Here is a 23,854-nt window from a genome sequence, read left to right on the forward strand (position 1 = left end):
CTAATAAAAATCTAAGAATAACAATAATCTGTCTTGTTGTTGTAAGTCCCCCCTCCCCCCTTGGAAGAAGGAAGAGCTAGCATTTCTTCATGCACATTATTATTCTTATTATTGCGACTATCAGGATAAGCCTCGTTGCCGCCAGCCGCCCCTGCATCCCCCTAGGCCCGACAGAGTAACCCAGAGAGGTCTTCCGCCGGTGGATCATCGTGGCGGTGACTTAGGCTGCTGTTTTTGACTACTCCGTACGCTGTACCCGCAAGGGCCCGGAGAGGCTACTATTATTCTTATTTACTTACTCTGTACTCTGTACAGCGTACAGCGTAGTTATTCGCATGATTCGAGGGGTGGAGAAATATGTTGTTGTCTCTCCCTCTCCCTCTCTCTAGCTGAAATGTTGAAACGTTGTGCCTGTAATTATTCGGTTTACGTGACCGGTCGGCTGGCTCTGGCGGCCAGGCAGAGTTACCGAAACAAGCCGTCGAGACAGACCAGTCTAGATTTTCGCCCGCCCAGAAGACCCGCAACTGACACCGGTTCCGCCGTGGGGACATCAAAATTAAAGGGTTGTTTGTTATCTGTATGTGCTTTCATTATTATTATTATTGCTATGGTTGTTGTGGTAGCTGCTGCTGCTGCTGCTGCTGTTGTTGTTTGTGTGCACTGCTCATTTTATCTTTATGTGTCTGTGTAATTTTGCATGGTCTGACTGGAGCTATTTTAATTATTGTTATTTATTTATTCTGATGTTCCTGTATGACAGTTTAAGTCTGTACGGAGTACAGAGTAGATATGAAGCAATGCACAGAATTATGAACAAAAAACATAAAAAGAAAAAGAAAGAAAAAATAGCAAAAGAAAAGCCAGCCACCAAGTAGCTTATATGCAGCGATGCCTTCTTTTGGTCTCAAAAAGCATGTTCACAGGTGCCACCACATTTTTCAATTAACATAAAATACACTCAAAAGTCTAAGGGAAAAAAAAAAGAAAAGAAAAGAAAAAGAAAAAAAAGAAAAAAAGAAAAAAAGAAGAAAAAAGAAGAAAAAACAACTTGAACTGAGCCGGAACCCAACCCAACCGAAACAAAACCTCTGGAACCGGAGATTGAAAGGGTAATCTTCGGTCGAAAGTGGGCAGCCAAAAAACATCCAACATCCATGGATGAACTTCCATCTTCTATCATCTATATAACATGGATCTCCCCGTCTAGCCCTTTTTTTTTTTCGTTTCGCGGGAGGCAAAAGCAGTAAAGAGCTTTTAAACTCTCCCGCCGCTTTTTAGTTATATGCTTATTTAACACTATTAACCGCACTGACGGGGCTCCACAATTGTTATTTTTGAACTTTTTCTTTTTTCTTTGCCCCCCCCGGACGGATACCTGATTTATTTTTTATATTTTTATTTTTCTTCCTTTTATTTCAGGGATAAATGCCTTGATATAATAATTGAATGGGTAAGGCTGGAGCATTGACATCTGTCAAAAACAATGTCTTGGTACTCTTTGCACTGCTGTCAAAATTGATTGGACTAGTTAACTAGAGTTAGTTAGTTACTGTTTATACAAGGATCTTTGCCCTCGGCAACCAAACGCCGTGAAGATACTTTTCCCAGACTTTTTGCTTTTCAAAACCTTCCTTCCCATCATGATAGATAAGTTATCTAGCTAAGTATGGAGGAGGCGACATGACACTTGGCAGTGTTTTCGGAGGAGAGCTTCTACACGTAACTACTGTACAATGATGCTCACAATTCCTCTCATGACATAGCAGAACAGTAGCACCCGGAGATCACTTATCTATGACACGATGATGGCCTCTAGAAGCTCTCTAACAATTTACGCCGTGGCAGATGACATTTGAAGAATCTCTACTCCGTATAGTAATGTACATCAACATCCGTCCGAGAGTCTCGGTGTCTTTGTTAATTCCTAGGTAGTTAGTTATATAAATGTGGCGTCGGCTAACTTTATACCCAGCTTCACGGCCTCAAACAGATGAAAAGTGAACAATAGTAGATTAGATATTCTACTCTCCTCTCTCCTCTGTCAATGTTAGTAGGTGGATGGTTGTATTGTACTGTATATCATCATCAGACCACGGTGTAAATATCAATGCCTAGAAAAAGACAAGAAGCAAATACAATTCAGAGCAACAAGATGAGAATATGAGTCTATCAGGCAGGTGACCAGGAGTTGAAAGTGCATTTCCAATTCCTCTACTCATAATCTTCCAAACTGTTAAATGTATAATGGATGTGTTTCCGGCACCTCTTATTATATCTTCCAGTGGTATACAGAGTAGTTTGAACATATATATTAATGCGGCCCTCTCTCAGACCGCCTATTGCTCCCCCACAGGCCATTCTACTCCCTACCAATTTCCTTTGGGATTCATCATTCAGAGCATACAGAGCATACATTACTGCCCTCAGGAATTCCAAAATTAGGAATGAGGACCGGAGTTGAACAGAAACAAGTTGACCAAATTGAACAAATCAGAGAGCTCTTTGTCCTGACTACACGCTACATACAAGGCTACATACATTACTCACATGCTTACAAAATCCAGCGGGTTAATAATAAATAAAGTCCCCCTCCCCTCCCCCATGGAACTTCACAGTTTCCCACTTTCCACTTTCCCTTGCAACTTTTCATGATTGACAAGCTCTAATCGCAGCAGCAGCAGACGCCGGTTTCGTCGTCGTCATCGTCGTCCCGACCCACCCCGCCCCTCCATGCATCCATTATCAATCCCAGATTCTCCCCTGTTCCTGTGGGCGGGTATCTATTTCAACATATATGATATTTTGCCTCCCTGCCTGCCATTGCCATTGCCATTGCCATTGCCAACTCCACTCCACTCTTAATAAGCATTAACAGGATAGGCCCAACGGGACCATGTAAGTTTTCAGGGAATGAGCTATGGCCAGGCGGGATTGTCTGGGAGGGAGGGCCAGCCCGCGTCCACCACATACGGAGCATAGAAGGGGCTTCCAAAAAAAATAAAAAATAAAATAAAAAATAAAAAATAAAAAATAAAAAAATAAAAAAAAATAAAAAAAACCTGAATTATGTGATACGAAACGACCCAGCTAGGAAGCTGGGAGTGGGATTGGTTTGTAAAATAAGATAAGAATAACTAGTTTATAAAAGAAAAAATATATATAGATATAAAAAGATAAAACTTGGCAATGGCACGAGCTTCAATAAGCTTTGAAATGGAGTTAGGTTAGTTCTCTTTCGAGTCAAGTTGGAAGCGAGGTTCTGGCCGCAAATCGAACCTTGATAAGGCAATTGAATATATCTTCCAAGAATGACTCACCCAGCCTTTGCAAACTACTGCTTTGATGAAGCCAAGCTTGTGAGGGTTTGTTGATATGTGCGAAATAATAGTGATGAGATTTTAAATACATGAAAGATTGTTATTTATTTATTAACTAGCAGCTGAGAGGTCTCTAGATAGAAGAAAGCAGAATAACTGGCCAATGAGGATTTTTCAAGGTCTTCTTTTTTTTTTTTTTTTTTTTTTTTTTTTTTTTTTTTATTATCTAGTCTTAGGGCCACTCTACTCTACCAGGTAGATGCATAATTAGCAGGTGTTGTAAACTACCTCAATAGATATGACCTTTTACTTCAGTAATCACTTTTGATTTTCCATGAATGCTGATGAAGTAAGGAATAGGAGGAGAAAAATTGATGGAAGTACTCCCAATAATACCTAGCCTGCAGCGGAAAAGCTCACACTAGAGGAGGATTTCAAGCGAACTGTCAATCAAGTAACTTACATTACAACAAAGTTTAGCTGAATGGAACATCGCCTGAATTGGAAGCGAAGCTCAAGCAACACTCATCTGATGAAAATGAGAGCTTGCGCTGTGATAAAAGATGGAAGGGTCTGAGCGAATAACCTGCTCAATAAGTCGATTTCACAGGTGGAAGCTCAATTCCTCTTCTACATCGAGAGGAAGTTCTGATCCACTTTGAGAGAGAGCAGCAGTCAGTTATGACAGGCGAAAAATACCTGCTTGTTATTTGATGATGAAGATGGCCGTTCTTCCAGCTTGTCATGCAACGTTCTCAACGAGCAGACGCACTATTGCTCATCTGCACTTGCGACCTCCCGGATGCATCCGGGGATATCGTTCTCTCAGCAATACGCAGTCAGCCAAAATACATGTAATTCCCAGCAGATATCTTTTTTTTGTCCCGGGCACCCGGCTCACGAGAATTTTTGATGCAACAAGGAAAAAGCAAACATGTCAAGCCCAAAGGGCAGATACGAAGCGAACAAGCGCACAGATCTCCTTTTGTTACATGGGTTCATCCCTGTTGCAGCCGCCGCCAACTCTCGGTTACTTCCGCTGCTGCTTCGTTTCCTTTTTCCTTTTCTCCCTCTTCATCCGCTGGACTTAACTCTCGTCCTCCTGGACCTCTTGTTTGGCGGTTCTTGATAGAGAAAATAGACGCACGGCACGGTGTGTTTTGTGTTTGTGTGTATGTGTGTGTGTATGTGTGTGTGTATGTGTGTGTGTGTGTGTGTGTGTGTGGGAGCCTAGCTGAGAAATTATGTCAGTGGCACCCAGACCTAGCGCAAGCATGCATCAACCGCCCGCATGCTCGGGACGGTTACGGTCGTGTACCTCGACCGACGACCAGCTCATCTGCATGAGGCACGAGCAGGTAACCAACCAGATCTTACAATCTGGCTCAGCTCGCCATTTGCTAAGAGCCCGGGGAGCGGGAGGAACAAGAGGAAAGAGGTTTGAACTCGTACCACACAAAGCGACGATGTTACCATGGCTGGGATTCAGCTTTTGCTTCACCGTGGATGTGGCTGCGGACACGGCGGTGAACCCGGTGATTTGCATTTGGTTCATGTTTGAAGACACGCCCTTTCAGTCGAAGACCGCTGGAAAGCCATATGGCCATATGGTCCAGGAGGGTACAGCATTTCGGAAGCCCACCTTTGCTTCTGATAAGCCCTCAGCATATCCAGGGGTGCGCGGCATACAGTACCATACTTGAAACGACCATGACCACCCATCGTACTGCCAAGAATCTAGGGTGCCTTTTTCCCGGGACACACGCCCCTCGCAAAGAGGTCGTCGGGGTTCGTCTTCATGAGAAAAACAATAATAATCGGTAACAATGAACAGTTGAAATACCGTGTCAAACCCCATGGATGGATAGAGTGACACAAAATTCCATCAAGGAACAAAGCGATGTGGCTGGGTATATGGCTCAAGATCCATTACTTAGCTTCTGCCGCGCATCCTCACTGTCGCCAGCTTCAGGGCTTCAAGTTCTTTTTGGGTGTGATGGTTCGCAAAAACATTTTTCAGGTCGCGAAGGCCAACGCTCCAGCCAATAATGGACTTGATATTTCATTTTTGTCCAGCCAAACAAGTGCGCTACTCTGGGAACTGAGGGGAAATGCACACATGATTCGCTAGATAATAAGATTTTGGAAAATCATCCATGGCAGCTGGTTCCTTGGACAGGCTAGGCTGTGTGGACTGATAGCTAGGCTGCGCTTCGCGTGTGCACCGGAGATGGCTTGATTATTGGGTCGACATGGAGTCGCAATATCAACTCCAGGAGTCCAGCTACAACCATCATCGATGCCAAAAAAGAAGCGCGCTCTGAACAGAGACCAGACCAACCGGAGCGACCATGTAAAATTGTCCAATTGTTGAGAAAGTGGGGGAAAGCCGTCGTCCCGTCGATCAGGATCCAGATCGCAACGCATGTGCGCCGCCGCGCGGAGAACGTTTACCGAGATTGGCGTCGCATCACCCTCACCTTTCCAGTTTATCGTTTTTTTTTCCCTTTTTTCTATTTATTTTTATTGACCGTTTATGCAGGGTAATTGAGCCGACTCCATCAACCAAAATCGGAGGGCGAGGGGCGAGGGGAAGGGACGCGCAAGGCTGTATCTAGTTCACAGGGAACCTTGAGTAACTACCAATTAATGCCAGCCCTCAGCCTCCGATGAGCCGAAGATGCGCTTGTTTCTTTCCCGATCAAAACACATCGTTTCTCCTCCACTTTCGTCATAAAATTTGAACCTAAATTGGTTTTGACGGCTGGGTTTCAATATTAGGAAATAGAGAGAAATTAATCTAGGGGTCAGCTACTGTACATCCATACCTCAAGATAAAACTAAAAAAGCGGTTCAAAGCTGGGAAACATGCGCCGCAGATCATCTATATCACTATTTTTAGTCTTGACGCTTGAGCAAAATGCCATTTGAGGTTTCAATGGAAAAGGATATAGACGGCCGAGCTCATATCCAATATTGGTCGGTCTCAGCGAGCGAGCGAACGAGCACCCTTTATCCCCTCTTCCCGCGTGATAGACACTATCATTGAAACTGCGTATACGGAGTAGTCTAGCAGACACCTTCAACTCCTCGAAAAATGTTCTGGTCTTTCCACGGAGATCCGCTGGAGTATCACAGATAACAGCTGAGCCATATACACCTTGATATGTAAATGAGCTAAATTCCAACTATGCATTCCCACTCCCATAAACCTCCCTCTCAGGCCAGAAATGCCCTTTTGAACCAATCGGGATTGGTCTGGCTTCGAGAATGCCGACTGATTAGGTTCATGTCGTGCCCTCGACTTTGAGCCAACGACACATGCTATCTAAAGAGCTGAGCTTATGGATGTTTGGCCGTGTGATACCTAGCCAAAGAGTCAGGATTATTCGGGGGTTCCCCGCCCCCCTACCACCGCAGCAACTATTCCTGAAAGTTGAAAATCCACCATCTGCGGGGCTGAAAAAAACTTGGTATCTACGCAATTTATGCACCACTAAGCTACATCGCAGCCCCCATCCATCCTCATGCATGGTACATACTTACTCTCTCTGAAGTGTGGGTTGTTGGGGATATGATAAGATGAGATGATCGCGGAGAGGCCTAGCGGCCGGCCCAGATGCTCTTTCATAGATGAACGGATATCATTATCATTCCATCTTGCATGGCTTTGCTTTGATCGGAGCTAGCCTTCTGCTCAGCAGGCGCCCTAGCATGCAGTTTTATCTCTCACACGTAATACCCAGCTCAGAGAAGAGGTTGTAGAAAAGTCCATGGCCGGGTCTATCGGTCTATCTGGCTAGTTGACCTAGTGCACTCGTTCTCCTACAGCGTGACTAGGAATGTATTATCCTGTCAGTAACCATGTATGTACTGACTGTACTGTACATGGTGATTGGAAACAGGTATCGCGGTATAGATAGACGGGGCACTGTTTCAGGGTGACAAAAGAGGGTGGGTGCCCTTGTTTATCATATCCAGGCTGAAACGCTGCGGGAATGGAACGGGAGGAAACAAGATTGAAGTACTCTAGTCTATAAACATTGGCGTGTATAGTTAATGTTCTAGATTCTTCTTCAGGAGGGGGCGTAAAGGACAAAAAGCGGGTTTCGTCTTCATCACTGTTCGTCGCACCCGGATCTTGATTTCTTATCACCACAGCTTTAATCAAATGTATAACAAACTGGGTTCATTCTGCGCTTTCTCACTAATCCATCTGCAAGAGTAAAGTTAATCCACACGAATATCAACCTTGGAGTCGTCATGTGTTTGTAATAATAGGAAGATAGAGCCCTTCTGCATAGGTATCACGGAAGTATAGACGGAGTTCAGTGGACAAAAAGCACACCCATCGTCAAAAAATTGACCATGTAACTCTTTCACTTATAATAGAGAGAGAGGTAGGTAGGTTGGTATGGTACCCGGCTTCAACATTTCGGTAGTTCGTCAGCTCGTAGATCGCCAGGGTCGGAGAAATAACAGGTTAGTTATATATCCGTGTGTAAGAAGAAAAGAATCGGATTGCACACCTATTTTTCATTCTCACAGCTCTTTGTTTGGTTCCATGGCGGCAAAGACTCGAATCCGGCGCAAAACTCGTTAGTTCAACTAAATAACTTACTTAACTATTGTGAAAACCAGCATATCAACCTTATTTTTATAACCTTAAACTATTTATCGCAATCTATTTCTGATATAACTATCTATGTATGTACATGTACAGCAACCTATATGGCTTTACATACATGTACACTATTTGCGTTGGTATGACACATTGCAAATGACTTTAATACCTCGAACAAAAGACCAGTTAAAAAGAAGTCAATACCCCTGGTCTTCAGCTGAATAGAAACTTGGCTTACTCGGTCTTTAACTATCGAACCAAGTCTCAGCGATTGTTATTTTTTTCCGTCAGCGTTAAGGTAAGCGAAATGGCGATATCTGAGCATATTGCATGACTGGCTACTACCAGTGCTGGCCGTTTTGTTCGTTGGCTGAGATGCCATCCGGAAAAAAAAATAGGGGGGAATGCGATTGCGATTGCGAGCGTTTATTCGGATATATATTTCGAAGCCTCTGCGAGTCCTCAACGTCATGGACTATGTAAGATCTAGGGCTGAGGCCTGTGTGTGTGTGTGTGTGTACCTGAATGATTGAGGTACGATTCTGCGGTAATGAGATCAAATTCAAGGCTCCCCAGGATGACAACAGTGTCTGTCCCGTCTCTACGCGTGCTGACTGTCTTTGCTCTTTTATTTTAACTCCTTATCGTCCATCGTTTCCATTATGTATCCCTCTCTCTTGATTGTATTTCTGCAATCTATCCCCCTGCGCGCTCGTTTCATCTTCTGTTCTTCAGCAGAATTGCATGTTCCTACAAGGATTCCTGGGGATCTGTTTGCTAAGAAGCTACAATTGAGCCGGGGGTGGTTGAATACATCTATTTCAGTCGTTCCTTAATCAGTTTCGATACCCTGGATTCTCATCAATTGCTTCTTCTATAGCTTATCGAGAATCGAACACAATGTGGAACCGTAGCTCTTCCTTCGGAGCTATGATGGGGGCATACCTATGGCTACTATTGCCGGTACATAATATCTCTGCAATATCGAAGCTCTCTGCTATAGGCTCAAAGTTTTTCAATGAGGAGGGCCAGCAGTTTTTCGTCAACTATCTCATTGATGAGCTGATGCTAGCTTTTTGACTGATAGAAATTGCGTACCGGCTCACTCTTCACGATCCCCTTGTGGACCCCGAACAGTGCAAACTGGACTCTTCATTGATGAAGGAGCTGGGTGCAAATGCTATACGCGTCTATCATGTTGACCCTAATGGAGATCCCGATGAGTGCATGAAAGCGTTGGCGGATGCAGGGATATACTTGTTTGTGGACTTGGATGACTTTCCAACCCAAATTGAAGAGGTATATTCCATTAACTAGCAAGATTCCAGGGAATAAGTTGTACATAAGAGATCTTTACTTGGTAGACCAAAAAGCGCTGACAAATTATCTAAATACCCCTTGTGCCAAATTAGCAATCCCCTATTTGGAGTCAGAAGCAGGTCGACGCGTTCAAATTGACCCTTGACGAATTACAGAAGTACGGAAACACGGCCGGAGTTTTTGTGGGCAGCGAGGTTTTTACCGTAGCGAATGACTCCGCTGCAAGCCCGTATTTCCTAGCTGCGGCTCGAGATATCGGGGCCTATCGCGACTCGAAGGATTACCGGAGGATACCGGTCGGCTATTCCGCTGCGGATATAGCAGAGCTGTGTCCTATGTTGCGGAACTACCTGGTTTGCCGGGAAGATGAATCTGAAAGATTAGACTCCTTTGCCTCAACACGTACGAATGGTGCGGTGAATCAACATTTGAAATCTCCAGCTATGCCAACCTGCAAAACCAAGCAGCGGGATACCCGGTTCCGATTTTCTTTTCAGAAACTGGCTGCAACACGGTCCGACCACGAGATTTCGACGACCTCAATACCATCCTTGGGCCGGAAATGACAGGCACCTGGTCTGGCGCATTGGTGTACGAGTGGATAGAGGAGTTGAATAACTACGGGCTAATCACCTATGGCAAGGTGCCCGAGGGCGATACATCTAACCCTTCAGCCCTCGACGGCTTCTCCCGTCGCGGCACCCCCACCCCTGTCAACCCGGACTTCACAAATTTGAAATCCCGTTTCGCTACTTTGGATCCCACCGGCGTTGCGCTGTCTGATTACTCTGACAGGGCATCGGAGGTTACAGCGCCGCCCTGCCCCAATTCCACTCCTATTTATTGCCTGGGCCGTTTATCCTAGCGCTGACCTACCGACCCTTGGACAGTCGGTCGGTGCTGGTCCTACTAATCTAACTGCGTCCGGAGGAAGAGCGGCCAGTCCTACATCATCAAACTCCAGTGCTGGGAATCGGTAGATGTCAATAGGTGGATATAGTGTTTGGTGAATGTAGGGCGAGAGTGACGGACTTATCATGAAGTGATACTTCCGGACGACCTCTCTGAAAGGCGTTTCTTTTGATTTAGACTTCAAGGGCTAAGAGAGGGGGATGTTTAAAATCCATCGTCGTATCTAGAGATCTATCTACTCTCTGTTAACGGTATGCCTGCAGTTTTTTATCTCACCAGGCTTAAGTAGACTATAATGTATCCATGATATTTTGATAGAACTTTCGGCTGAAATATAGTTAACAGAAATGTTCGCGGGCAACAGTTTACTTAGAAGCACTTTGGCTACGATGTTTAACCAACTACCCCTGACTACACATTGTAAGAGTCTAGATACACGAGCTGCGTGTTAAGAAGGTCCATAGTCTCCCAGCATTTAACATAAGAGTTCCACTAGGCAAACATCAGATAGGATACATTGGAACCACAACCACGAGAGATAAAAGAAGCACAGCACGTACCAAGAATGCGTCACCTGCATCTCTCTAGCCTTCCTCGTCCTTGGGGGTTTCAGCTGCATTCTCGAATCCGGCCTATCCCCAAATTAACTTCTGGCTACTCCGCATAATCCAACCAGACCCAACGAAGTAAACCTAGCTAAAAACAAACAAAAAGTAATAGAATCGTAAATGGCAATGTGAAATTAATAAAACCCACTTCACTACTGATGGCATGGTAGAAACCCATTGGCATCGCCCTCCTGGCCTTGATCCGTTGGCTCGTGATGCTGCGGTACATCCAGCCTTCATTGATGTCGTGAAAGGAGCGGCGTCTGGCAAATTCGTCATGAGCTTCTTTTTGCTCCATGAGTTTGAGCATCTATATATGTTGAGTTGTATTTGGAGAGAGGTCCCGCTGGTTAGTACATATACTATTATATCGAACGTCATTTCTTGCGGCCCCCCCCACCCCGACCCCCTATCCTTCAACGAACTATTTCAACATTTAAGAATTTCCAAACAATAATAGAAAGATGGAGAGGTGGGTTACCGACGTGTGCAAATCGAGGCCCATCTTCATTCCACTCCGCCGGACAGTTCCTATACTCGAGCAGACAACTCCTGAGCTCCTTCTCATGGGCCGCGCTCCAGGGACGCCGCGCTCCATCCACCGGCCCCGTAATCTTGGTCTTGCGATTGGGTAGAAGCGTGTTGTGGGTTTTTCCGGTAGCCTCATTCGCCGCTCTGGGCTCTTCGGCTTCATCCTCGTTTCCGGGATTGATGATCGCGTTGTTCTCGTACTTGAACGGTGTCTTTCTGTCCTGTTTGCTATTGCTATCTGGATGACGTCCTTCTATGCGATGCAACATGTCAGTCACCCACTTCTCTGCAGTCGCTTTGTAGTTGACTTGACTCATGGCTTCACAGCGATTGGGGTTTTTCTCATCAGGCATATCTTCAAAGAAATGATCTTTTGTCAGAATTTTTTGCTCGGAAAAGTGATCTGCTAGCTGTGTTGACTCACCTTTTGTTTGCTCTGCCCAGGACATGACTTGTTTACTTGCCCCTTAAAAGAATGAATGAAGAAATGAAGCTGGAAGAATGAGTAACTGAAATATGTTCACTTTCCAATCTGAATGAGCAAAAGAAAATAAAATACCAAGCTGTTGTGAAGAAGAGAACAAGTAGAAAAGGAAGAGAAGATATCTTTCTCTGCATGGAAGTTATAAGATGTGGCCACTCTGAGATTCTCACTTAGAAGCAATCATGTTCATTGCAATTAACACAGCTTCTTCTTAGGTCATCCTCTGACTCATGTATTCACTCTGATCTTAATGAAATTTTAATACTGTTACATCAAGAGAACAGACAGTGTGGTTGATGAGTATAGGAAAACAACAATTAGGACAAAGAAAGTATAGATGTATTGTACACAAGTACTGTACAATATAAATTTTGCTTACACATCTAGCAGACAAGCAAAGATATGATCATGATCAGATAGATATCTTCGATAGTGACCCATCGGGTCTCAGATACTCCAACAAGTACACACACATCCAAGTGCTTATGAGCTCCATGGAGAGCAAGAAGAAATGAAGATACTGAAAAGGTTGGATGGAAAATAAAATAGTTGCACCGCTAATTCTCCATCAAAAAAAATAAAAAATAAATCCAAGTAGTAAACCCATCAACCAAAAAAATGCTCATAGGGTTGTCAAAAAACATGGAAACGCCGGTAACACCAAAAGCTTAAAATCCGATAATCGAAAGATAAAGCCAAAAATAGGTCGCTGATCAGGCATGAAATAATGCTGCGCGATTGGCATAAACCAACGGCGGAGGAAGCGGGTGGTGGAAATGTAGTCCAACACAAGAGACAACGGAATATCCCAAAAAGCATCAGCTATGACAGACAACTCCTTCGCGCGGACTTCACTATTTACTAATTTATCCATGTCGGCCTGCTAGCTCAAGTTGATGGTCAAGATCCATTTTCCGCTCCCGCCTCACCTGCTCACCTACGATTATGCTGAACAGTCTCCTCAAAAGCTCTGTTTCACTCCATTCCACTTTTCCCGTCCCACCACGCCTCCTACTGTCCACAGACAAGGCCCGTCGAAATTTATCCACAATGGCAATCTGCATCTCGGTAATGCGACGGCTGTATACGCCATCAGCAGAATATATGCGTTGACCTAGCATTCCATTTCGATCTGGAGTTTCGATATAGCGGAAGGAACCTGGAGAGCGCTTTGCCTTGTGGTATAAGTGGCGCAATGCGGCATAATGGTCATCCGTAAAATAACCCGAGATTGCTAATGCTTTGCGTTGCGAAGGGGGTTGCCTTCTAATTTGCCGTTTAGGCTTCGTTATTGGTGGCGAGGAGAACTGGGTTCCGGTGTCGACCATCGTCCTCTTGATGGGTTGATGAGGGCGCTGATGGACTAGAGGCTCCTCAGCTAGAGATTCACGTGCTGGTGGTTCTTGCAAAGGAGAATCTTGAGCAAGTGGTTCACCTACTGGCGATTGCTGAATAGGAGAGCTCTCAATTGGAAGCGGCTGCGCTGGTGATCCCGAAACCGAATATCTTTGAGTAGGAGGAGACATTTGAATTGAAGAGCTCTCAACTGACGGCTCACGGTTTGGAGATGATGGAGATGCAGGGTTGCTGATTGATTCTGGTTGCTTTCTTTCAACTTTCCGAGAAGCTGCAGTAGTGAGCCACGACGGAGCAAGGTCAGTCAACTTGTGGAACCAAGATGACGGACGAGGCTCCTGCTGAGGTTCAGTAGGAGATTGCGACTGAATGGTAGAAGGTTCCTTATCATGTTGATAATATTGGAGCGCCAGAGGAGTTAAGTTTGGCGATTCTGTTTCAGAGTAAATTTCCTCCTCAGCACCTGGGCGGTTTCTCGAAGAATGAACAGAGTTGGACGGCAATTCTGGATATAGATGGTCATCCTCCACTGATGGCTGAGAATAAACGTCGCCGTTATCCGGACTCGTCTGTCTCGTTTCATTTTTACCGCTTTCAGGGGACGGAGCCCATTGGGGATGGATAGCATCAGCATCAGACACCTGGTCATCAGAGTATGGTGATTCGTTTCTGCCATAGGAAGCCGCGAAGGTAGGAATGGTGGTACTTCTCATTGGCCGTTGATCCTCAGGATATTCAGGCTGGCTGCTCGCGTTTTCAGGAGAAACATTATTTTGCTGATAAAATCTCCTCGTGGCGCTTTCCGGAGAACCCAGTAGTGACGAACTCTCAACGTTCTGTTCTCTGAATTTTGCAGTTTCGGTTTTCCCTCTGGGTAAAAGAGGATATAAATTGGTGCGGTTTGCCCAATACGGGCCCGGACCGGGAGTCGCTTCTTCGTCTTGGCTGTGGTCAGCAACGTCCACGTTGCGTTTCCACGGACTTGGAAGAACCCTCCGTGGCGGTTTAATAATTTCCTCTCGACTAAGTTCGACGAATGACGCTGACTCCGACTGGCTTTCAACATCGCGGGCTTCTTGCTGCCATATGTCCTCGTAATCTTCCTCTTCCATAGGGTTGTCTTCATGGTGTTCCTCAGGCTCTTCATTTCCTAGAGGACGTCTTTCCGGACTACCTTCGTCGCTATCAATAACAATAACCTGGCTCGAATTTGCCTGCTGTATTTGGCGGCTAATGATCTCTCTTTCACGCTGCCACTGTGCTTCACGTCGTGCCATTTCCGAGCCAAGCCGTAGCTGGGGTGACTGATTTTTGTTACCGAGACTACTCATAAGTTGTGACTTCCCGTCCAGTTCCCTATTTGAGTGTTTTTTCACTGAATGTGAAGATGCACTTCTACTCTCCGCATTGCCAATACCCGCGTACCCCGCGTCGTTGCGCTCATTAGCTGCGAAGCCATCTGGTGTCATTGGTGAGTCAACTGCTGGTCCTGGTTCTTCCCGCTTTTTTCTACTCTCAGACTCCTGAAGGCGGTTCGCAAGCTGTTCCCCAAAGCGAAGTCCTGCACGTAGTTCTCGTTCTGTCTCGCTTCCAAAACCTCTAAAGAGTGCATCGAGACGTTGCCTTACAGCCTCGCGATCATCTCCGCGAGTCTGACCCGGGCTTGAGAAGGGACTTTGGAGCCTCGAATTCCTCCTACGTCGATTAAGTACACCCTGAAGTGCAATACCTGCTCTTATTACTCGGACTAACTTGACGAGTCGTGTCTTTTTCGGAGGCCGCGAGGGCTGAATCGCGGGTGCACGCGGCTGCTGTGAGGATGGAAATATAGTTCCTGGAGTTTTATTGTTTCGTCGCGGACTTCTTCTCACCTGTTGTGATAACTGTGATGTTTGTTGAGGCTCTGAAGAGGGCATATACGCATCATCCTTCTTGGGAATGCTAGAAACAGATAACCCGCCATGTCGAGATTCAGATTTCGACTTGCCTAGCACTTCCTTCTTCGGCGACTTCTTCATGCTGTTAATCATGCCCTGATTCACAGCGTCTTGAAATGAATGATTTAACTGCTGCCTCGCTGATGGCAAGGTGCCAAGTGACACCATGCTAAATCCTTCGCTTTCTAGAATCGAGTCGAATTCTCGATGCTGGGTTGTTGGGTCTAGAACTGATCCGCTTTGTTGGTTTTTTGCACCTGAAGAGTCACCCGTTTGGATTTCGGCAATCCCTTCTTCTAATAGAGAAGATGAAGTAGGTGTAGGATATCCTCTCACCTGGGGACCAGGAGTATGCCCAGCATCGATTGTGTTTTCAGGTGTGAGGCCGGTAGGTTTTCCGGGGGAGTATGGGGAGGACATAAAGCTCGCAGGATTATCAGGAGCTGAGCCCTCCACTCTGGATCGAGAATCAGGTTGTTGTGACATAGTTCTCTCCGTGGGCGTTGGAGACGATCTATGATCACTGGTTGAAAGGATAAAGTCGGGCAAAGGGTTCGGGTCAGCAGTATCGGCGAGTATGTTATCTACAGCAGTATTATTGGTTCCTGAATCTTCCGTAGCAATGTCGAGAAAAGGATCCTCTTCTCGCATCTTCTTTCGCACTGACTCGGCAAAAGTGGCTTTGTTCACCACATTGCTTCCTTCTACAGAAGGCTGACTTTTCCTGGGCCTTCCTCGTTTTCTCTTTTCAGCAGTTCCCGTATTTCCCGTCGGTGTTTCAATCCTGCTCCTTATTTTTCGGGGTGTTGGAACACGTTGCGACAAGTCCGATTTCCCTGTTCGCCGCTTTTTAGGGCTTGGCTCCAGTGAGTCATTTTCATCCTTCAAGGGCACTTTGGTTGTCCTTCCTCTTCGCGATTTCATACCCGATCGCACACTACCTGGAAAATTTTCATCCGCCTCATCCTGCTCTGCCTCGACCGTAACTCGGATCCTCCAGGGGCTGGTATTATTCTCCGAATTTAGGGTCGTCGTTTTCGTTGGGGACAGCCGATGTTTGCCACTAAAACGTCCAGACGGAGTGGACGGAAGGATGATATCTTGGAACCTAATGGACTGCGCGCTCCTCCCGTCTGCTTTGCTGGGTGATAGGCGTCTGGTAGGTGACAGGGACTTGCGGGGTGAAAAGGTGCTTTGGCGTCGCAGAAAGGGCTTTGTTGCCGAGGATAGGATATATTCTGGGTCGCCGGGATAGCCCAGCGGATCTGGGGAGGATGTATCACTCCTGTAATCCATCGCGACTTATGACTGGCGAACTTGACGGGTTCATTAGGGAGATGTGGAGGCCGGAAATTGGGTGTTGCTCAGGCGATTGGGGTGTATCGGGTACGGTGTTGGGTAGGGTAGGGTGCCCAGGATATCGAGGACCAGCTACTCCATCAGGGCAAGATATTGTAAATCACAGGTGCAGGTATAGGTCACTTTAAGTCGTAAGGGAAGATATGCCATTGGCATCGAGTTGGTTGGTCGATACCGTTATCATGCCGCTGTCCCTCCAATGTTTTGATCCTCTTGCGCCGGGAAACGAGGGGACTTTGCCTCTTTGGGAACATGGTCCGTGCGCTGTGTTTACGACACTTCGAATAACGGAAATACTATGTTCCGAACCAAGACAATAACTAATAAGTTGCTGCACGCGGGAGAGCTCCAGCGCCAAAGAAGGAAATTAGTGGGCCGCTATTTTATGCTTGTTTTTCCAAACCATAAATCCAAACCGGAACCTTGGAACTTTCAAGGTTATTCAAACATCATCTTCAATTTTGAACTATATATTTCTTTCATATTTCTTTTATGCCCTATATCGGAGCGACAGCAGTATTCCAGCGCGTCTGGCCCGGCAACCCTGGACATGCAACCTAGTTTTTCTCCGCAACAAGGAATCCAGCGACTGCCTTTCTGGAAAGCTGTAGATCGTCCTGCCCAGCCAACGATTTTTCTTAGACATGATGACGATCTCAATTGCAGAGTGACGAATGTTATCGTTTGGCGCATGGGTCCGCAGCTGCGCTTCGGCTGCAGGTGGAGTTTACTCAACGTCCCCAAGTTTTCCAGGACGACGGGCAACATATCTCAAATCATCCTGGACTAGCTGCTTGCTTGACAGTCAGAAAGTATACATTTCATCGCATCTCACTTCATTGGAGAGAGCCGAACAAAAACGGGGACGTAGCTCGGTTACAGGAATCAATATCCAGGAAAAGAAAACTAGATCGAAGTTGTAGGTCCAGTACCTTCAACGAAAACTCAGATTGCACACTGCTCTGTCCAAGGTACAAGGCAAAATTCGACCAGTGACTCCCAGGAGGGCACCTGCATGTTAGTAACATCGTTTTCACGCAGATTTTTGGATTCCCATCTCGAAGCTTTCTCCAATCTGAGTTCAAGCTCCCCCCCCTGTTTCCGGGAAACACCCAATCACCACTCGACCTCGTCGCTAAGCATTTCCTTTCCGTGGTATCCCTGCTGCGCGGTAATGTCACTAAGTTAACTGAGATTCATGTTCCCCGCGTGGGAGTGGGTGATGGCACGCGGGAATCTATAAAATAATCCGGTCCTCCTGCTCTGCTTCTTACCTGTTACAACCTCTTCACAACACATTTTCACCACCTACAGAATCTTAGCCATCATTATCACTTGTCTTATAGCCGCACCAATGTATTTCAATCCAGCCGCTTTACTTGCGTCGGCGCTGCTATGGGGTTCCTCCCTGGCAGCGTCCTATCCTATTACTTCTCCAGATCCGTTTAAAACTTATGTCATTTCCGCGCAGAACATTCAGGCGACATTAATTCCATATGGCGCCACCCTGACTTCACTTTTAGTCAACGATCGGGATGGCAAGCAGCAGGATGTTGCCGTCGGTTACGATGATCCTAAACAATATCTAACCGATACCAAGACCAACCATACCTACTTTGGCTGCATCGTAGGAAGATACGCCAATAGAATCAAAAACGGCTCCTTTGAACTAGACGGTGTTAAGTATCCCATTACCAAAAACGAAAACAACGACACCCAGACTCTCCATGGAGGTGTTGTTGGGTATGATCAGCGTCCTTGGACCGTGGTAAATCACACTGAGACCTCCATTACCTTCAGTCTCCTCGACACTGGCTTTGAAGGTTTCCCTGGTGACGTTATCACATATGCCACCTACAGCGTCGGTTCATCGTGCTCTAAAGAAAAGACGAAATGCGGAACCAAATTAACTGCAAAAACCGTTTCTCTTGCCTTGACGAAGAAGACACCTATCATGTTGGCACACCACATTTACTGGAATCTAAATGCGTTCAAAAGGCCCAACGTGTTGAACGATACTACCTTGCACCTGCCGTTGTCAAAACAATTTATCTACATCGATTCCGCGGCGATCCCAACAGGCAGGCTCGCAGACACCGCAACGACATTCGACGGTGCCCTTGACTTCACTCAGCCGAAGCTCATCGGCAGAGACATCGCCTCGGCCAAGAATTGCGGTGCCAACTGCACAGGGTATGACAACGCATTCATCATCGATCGCCCAGTTAATGAATCAGACTGGACCTCGTCCCCTGAAACTATGGCTGTCGCTCTGAACATGGCTTCCAGTACCTCCGGCATCAGCATGCAAGTTACCACGAACCAAAAGGCCATCCAAATATACAGTTGCAATAATCAGGATGGGACAATTCCCGTCAAGAAATCTCAGGTTCACCGGAATAAAATGGAAGGCAACAAAGAGAGTGTAGACGTTATTAACCAATACGGCTGTATTGTTATCGAGACCGAGAGCTGGATTGACGGCATCAGCAACCCTAAATGGGGCCAAGACAACTTCCAGATCTACTCTCTCGACACCGGACCAGCCGTGAACTGGGTTACTTTCGCTTTTGGAAATGTTTGAAATGGATTTTGTGAAATCTAGGACTCGGGGTTTTAAACGGGCCAACCAGATTTTAGGCCGAAAAGGGGGTAAAGGTTATCCTTTCACAATATTTCCTTGGTCCGTTTCCCACGTGTTTTCTCCTGTTATTTCTGGTCCTTATCCCTTTTAATTTTCCGCTGGTTTTATTTTACCTGTTCCTTTAATTGGCGCCGTTGTGCACTTTAATTCTTAATCAACCTTATCTATCATATAGATAGATACCTACTTCTGTATCGATAATTTCCTTTGTTCCCTTCACCCGGAGGTACTCATGATCGATGGCGCTGTTTCGAAAACAAGGGAGAAAAAAAAAAAAAAAAAACAATCAGTATTTAATTTGTATATAGGGAGCAAAAGCAAATGTAGCGTTTTAATACACAATGATATTTTCATTATATTCCTATCCCTGAAAAGACCATTCCGCAATCACAACGCCCGCACATAACCTTCTGAACAAAGCCGTGGATGTTCCAGAATAGTGGCAGCTTTTGTGCTCAAGACATTAAGGAAAAGGAGAAAAGTTTCAGGTTGTCTCCACCCCATACCCTTTGTCATCGCTCCCCTCCCTCCTTTACCTCTTCGTTCCGTTCCGTCCTTCTGCCCTACAAAGGAAGAAGAGCATACAAAGGTGTAATTTCGAATGGGATCCCGATCATCTCCATTCAACACCAAATTTGTAAAGGAGCATTGTATCTAAGCTTTAATTTCGGGCTGAATACTCGACTATGCTGAAATAGGTTGAGTTAGGTTTTGGTTAACCATATTGAAATGTGGTCTCCAAAAACCAAATACTTGTTTTTCCCTCTACGTGTAGGAGTCATAGTCACAAAACGTATTGGGAAACTCATCGTCTCGAGAAAGAGTTCTAACCATGTCATGGAAGGGCCCTTGTGTCAGCACCGGTCGGTAGATTGAAGGGTGTTAAAAAATCAAAGCCATCCAAAACCCGACAACCAAAATTCTGAGGCAGACAACACCCAGAAGCGCAAAGCAAAAGGGAAAGAGTGGCAGAAAACATACATAAGAGGATCACTATCCAAAGCGTTGCTCATCATTAATTTCTTTTTCAATTCCTTAATTCTTTCAACTTCCTGCCGGTGGAAATCCTGGAAATTTTCAAGCAGTTTCAGCCAGTCCTCAGCCGCTTGCATTCGCTCATAATGTTTCCTAGCAATACACTCCATGCCTTCCGGAAGTTTGGTGCGTGGTAATAGCTCGACCTGTTCATTGCAATGTGCTATTTCAATCGCTAATCGCCCTATCTGACCTAGATGATAGTTCGCGATTTCCTCGAGCTTGATCTGATCATTGGGAAGGAGGTCAACCTCGTTGGAGGTGGGAGCGCATTGGCGTGTTTCTTTGCCCGAGGCTGTAGTTGCAGTGCTACTACGGCTGAGGTCTGAATTTGAGAAAATACCAAGAGAGAACCGTTTGGATGCCCGATTTGAATTTCGTGGCTCGTGAAGTTGGCGAGAGGAAGGTGATGATACGGAGCGGAATGTCCGTATCGAAGAAGTCATCATGAATGTTTAGTCCAATAAAAACGGGACAGGTCGATAAGAATAGGGTTTGCAACACATTTCATGTTAGATGAAGATATGCCAAATAAATTCGCTGCAGGAAGGAAGAAGGGAGACTGAGGCACCGAAGAACGAGAACAGCCTTGAGATACTTTGAGACTGCTTTTAGTATCAACAAGGCAGGTGCATGCTTATAATAGGCTGACTGAAGGTATATCAAACTTGAAAGGAAATCACAATTGCCTTGTTGCCACAACACGCTGGCCTGTTGTTGAAAGGACAAGAGTACCAAGGCCTCAGAGGGATGATACTGCTTTAAAGAAATGTCCAATTTCTGAAACTGGAAACAAAGAATTGCACCTAACCCAAGTTACATTCACTAGCAGGGTATTCATATACTCCAAGATAGAGTGGCATGGTAACGAGTAGTGAATATTAAATGAACAACGCCGTGGTATCGTCCCAAGCCAGGATCGAAGCCGGTAGAAAAATTAGGAAAAACAAAGTAATAAGCCCAAAGATCGTACCCAAAGCCAGATCCTACCTTTCAATATCTTCAGAACGAAAAGGTATGAAGTGCTTAACATCCTCCACGTATTAACCCCATTCACCGAGTGTCCAGCTTGACCTTTCGACACCTGATCTGCCTATACCTGGCCCATATCCGGATCGTCGCTCTGCAATGTGGGTTAGGTCAGAGTCGCGACTTGCTCCCGCAAGACCGTGCTGTAGGAACTTGTCTCTTTCAATTTCCACGATTCCTTTGACCTTGAGGCTGGCTACAAGACTAGCTCCTGCCCAGGACCCGAGAGACTCAACCTGGCGAAGAACCCCATGCATATATGGTTTGGCATCCCTGTTGGCACGTTCCAGCTTTTCGTCAACGAAATTCGTAGCCGACTCTGACTGAGTATCTCCTTGGGTGCTTCTATTCGAAGCAGAGCTAACCGGCCGTTGTTGGTTCATAGAAATTTCCTGAAGCTGCCCCCGGCGTTTGTTAACATTCTTCCCTCTAACGGGGTCCCAACCATGGCTCCCTATAAGGAACTCCACCTCGTCCATTATTCTTCGACGAATACCTGGAATATTCGAACCCCCGCCAACAAAAATGATGCGCGACATGCATGCGCCGCGGATATCCGGCGGAAGAGCAAGGAGGGCATAATAGACTAAATGATCAAGAGGCATTTCATCATCATCGAGGTTTCTTGCATCAACGCCTCCAGCAAACAAAGCTTCCTCAACCGGTTCAGAAAATTTGGCGAACGGGACATTCATGTCAGTGGTAGCATCGCCTAGTTGCGACGGCAAAGTGACATTGTAATCGTATAGCTGTGAATCTTCTGGGCTTGGGAAAGACTCCTCAGAGATCCTTTCAGTGGGCTCAGTATTTCCCTTATTTTTGCACCAGGCTAACCGCGTCACTATTTCCTCACACCATTCAAAGCTCACCGCGATTACATCATCATCCCCATTGTTATTATCGGATTCGTGTTTCTTTCGCGAGTTTTCTGCTAGACTTGTAAGGAAGGAACCCATTTTGCGCATTAGAAATTTCATAGCACGAGTGCTTCGTTTCGACTGAATTTCTCGATATTCATAAAGTCCAGTAACTGTGGTCTCCTCCCATCCAATATCAACAACAAGTGCAGCTCTTAACCCTGCCGAAATAGCCGCCATGGCTGCAGACGGCAGTAAAGTTATGCTAGGATATCTCCAACGATTGAATATGGTTGATAGGAGACATGAGAGAAGCGGATGAGGGACAATTGGCGGCAGCACAATAACCAGCCGCGAAGAGCCCGCGTCTGTGAGAAGATACTTGTTGTAAACTTCACGGACCGTTCGCTCCACTTTATCCTCAAATAGCCCAATGTCAAAATCTCGGATATCCATGCTCCAAAGCTCGTAGCTTTTCGACCATTCATCCACATTTTTGTGGACTTTACTTGAATTCGTTCCCTCATGCCCACCGGTTCTTATCCATCCCCTATAATCCCCGACTCTTCGTCCTCCCTCCGGACCAAAGCTAACGACACATATTGGGGAGTTGTCGCCTTCGAACCCGGCACGGAGATACCGAGATCCCAACTCAAATATCACCGCATCTTCTTCGTGCCGAAACGACGACCCAGGAGAGGTAGAGCCCGTGTATGACGATAGTATCTGTCGCTGCTGCGGTGTATGCGGAGACCCATGGTGTCGCCCTTGACGGAGGCTTGATCGAACTGTGGCTGTAGAGGTAAGCGACTGTCGCCGGTCGAAGCCTGATGAAGAGGAAGCAGTAGCCATTATTAATTGCTCTTTAACCAATGTTGCGGAAACAAATATAGTTTGTTTATCTAGATGTTTATGCTTTCTTGGGGGAGCAAAGACAGGGTTTGAGCATCGTTCCTTTCCGGGTTGGGTTCATCGTCATCATCACCGCACCCCAATCGTACTGGGTCCTGAAACAATGTGTAAACGCAGTCCGTAAGCTAGCTAAAATTGTTACGCGGTAGACACGGGCTCTCTTCAGAGGTTGTATTGATTGATGTCTCTAAGATCTTGGTGGGTTGCATATCACGTGATATTGTGGCGGACATATTACTTGCGAAAACAGAATTTTCCCAGCCCCCCCTGAAAATTAGTAGCAAAACACCACCAAAAAATCAAAATATCCGCGTTTCTCTAGAATCATTCAATATCATCCAATACACATCTTTTTCAATCAAATATCATCCAAATACGCGTCTTTCTTACCTTTATCATCAATATGCCACCTCAACTCTGTGATTTCATTATCAACAAGATTGTACACCTTAAGAATGATTATATGTCTGCTGAGATCGCGCGAAGCATTGATTATCACCTGTGTATATTGAATTCAATGAAATCTTCACTGTTTTGAAACTGCTAGAGAACTCTGTTCAACATGTGATATAAAGTCAAAGATTATATCAGATATCTCTTCAATTCTGAAGAGATTTGATGAAGATTTTGAAGCTTTTTTATATCATGCAGTTGAGAACTTCATAAGAGAAAAAGATATAAAAGAATATTTCAGATCTACTTATATAGAATAGTATTATAATAATTAGAAAGATTCAGATTACAATTCATTATAATATAAATTTAGAAGTGAAAGTAGTATGAGATCTGTTCTCATCACTATAAATAGTGAATAAAGATGATTTGAATTTCTGCAATTTTGTCTGTTATAATGGACTTTTTAATCCATCTCTTATAATTTGAAATATACTCTTGTCAATATTCATATGAAGCAACTGTTCCCTTGT

At 45.4% G+C, this 23,854-nt stretch overlaps 7 protein-coding genes across 9 annotated transcripts; 3 read left to right on the plus strand and 4 right to left on the minus strand.

The window, feature by feature from the left end:
* The first annotated feature begins 4,468 nt into the window (after positions 1-4,468).
* On the plus strand, positions 4,469-7,517 carry BDCG_00906 (uncharacterized protein). Its single transcript, XM_045416415.1, has 2 exons — positions 4,469-4,492; positions 4,572-7,517. The coding sequence occupies exon 2, from the start codon at positions 4,595-4,597 to the stop codon at positions 5,021-5,023; it is 429 nt and encodes a 142-aa protein (XP_045272151.1). The 5' UTR covers positions 4,469-4,492; positions 4,572-4,594; the 3' UTR covers positions 5,024-7,517.
* Positions 7,518-7,657: 140 nt separating this feature from the next.
* On the plus strand, positions 7,658-10,641 carry BDCG_00908. Of its 2 annotated transcripts, none has more exons than XM_045416417.1 (4): positions 7,658-8,084; positions 8,213-8,242; positions 8,343-9,243; positions 9,357-10,641. In XM_045416417.1, exons 3-4 carry the CDS (start codon positions 9,103-9,105, stop codon positions 9,828-9,830), a joined length of 615 nt encoding a protein of 204 aa, XP_045279345.1. In that variant the 5' UTR covers positions 7,658-8,084; positions 8,213-8,242; positions 8,343-9,102; the 3' UTR covers positions 9,831-10,641. The 2 variants fall into 2 exon arrangements, with proteins under 2 accessions (XP_045279345.1, XP_045279344.1); XM_045416416.1 differs by having other exon boundaries at positions 8,061-8,478; positions 8,825-9,243; positions 9,357-9,666; positions 9,732-10,244.
* On the minus strand, positions 10,535-11,764 carry BDCG_00909 (uncharacterized protein; the record flags this gene model as incomplete). Its single annotated transcript, XM_045416418.1, has 4 exons — positions 10,535-10,668; positions 10,737-11,094; positions 11,270-11,568; positions 11,740-11,764. 3 exons carry the CDS (start codon positions 11,762-11,764, stop codon positions 10,873-10,875), a joined length of 546 nt encoding a protein of 181 aa, XP_045272152.1. The 3' UTR covers positions 10,535-10,668; positions 10,737-10,872.
* Positions 11,765-11,824: 60 nt separating this feature from the next.
* On the minus strand, positions 11,825-16,640 carry BDCG_00910. 2 transcript variants are annotated; one of them, XM_045416420.1, is made up of 2 exons: positions 13,239-16,640; positions 11,842-13,162 (listed from the first exon to the last, which is right to left on the minus strand). In XM_045416420.1, exons 1-2 carry the CDS (start codon positions 16,386-16,388, stop codon positions 13,088-13,090), a joined length of 3,225 nt encoding a protein of 1,074 aa, XP_045279346.1. In that variant the 5' UTR covers positions 16,389-16,640; the 3' UTR covers positions 11,842-13,087. The 2 variants fall into 2 exon arrangements, with proteins under 2 accessions (XP_045272153.1, XP_045279346.1); XM_045416419.1 differs by having other exon boundaries at positions 11,825-16,640.
* A 226-nt stretch (positions 16,641-16,866) lies between these two features.
* BDCG_00911 (aldose 1-epimerase) lies at positions 16,867-19,466 on the plus strand. Its single transcript, XM_045416421.1, has one exon. The coding sequence runs from the start codon at positions 17,806-17,808 to the stop codon at positions 19,033-19,035; it is 1,230 nt and encodes a 409-aa protein (XP_045272154.1). The 5' UTR covers positions 16,867-17,805; the 3' UTR covers positions 19,036-19,466.
* A 394-nt stretch (positions 19,467-19,860) lies between these two features.
* On the minus strand, positions 19,861-20,576 carry BDCG_00912 (uncharacterized protein; the record flags this gene model as incomplete). Its single annotated transcript, XM_045416422.1, has 2 exons — positions 19,861-19,921; positions 20,077-20,576. 2 exons carry the CDS (start codon positions 20,574-20,576, stop codon positions 19,861-19,863), a joined length of 561 nt encoding a protein of 186 aa, XP_045272155.1.
* A 597-nt stretch (positions 20,577-21,173) lies between these two features.
* Positions 21,174-22,868, minus strand: BDCG_00913 (uncharacterized protein; the record flags this gene model as incomplete). The annotated part of the gene is made up of 1 exon (XM_045416423.1): positions 21,174-22,868. The coding sequence occupies one exon, from the start codon at positions 22,866-22,868 to the stop codon at positions 21,174-21,176; it is 1,695 nt and encodes a 564-aa protein (XP_045272156.1).
* Between the last annotated feature and the right edge of the window lie 986 nt (positions 22,869-23,854).

This window comes from Blastomyces dermatitidis, assembly GCF_000003525.1.
Source record: "Blastomyces dermatitidis ER-3 genomic scaffold supercont1.1, whole genome shotgun sequence".
NCBI lineage: Eukaryota > Fungi > Ascomycota > Eurotiomycetes > Onygenales > Ajellomycetaceae > Blastomyces > Blastomyces dermatitidis.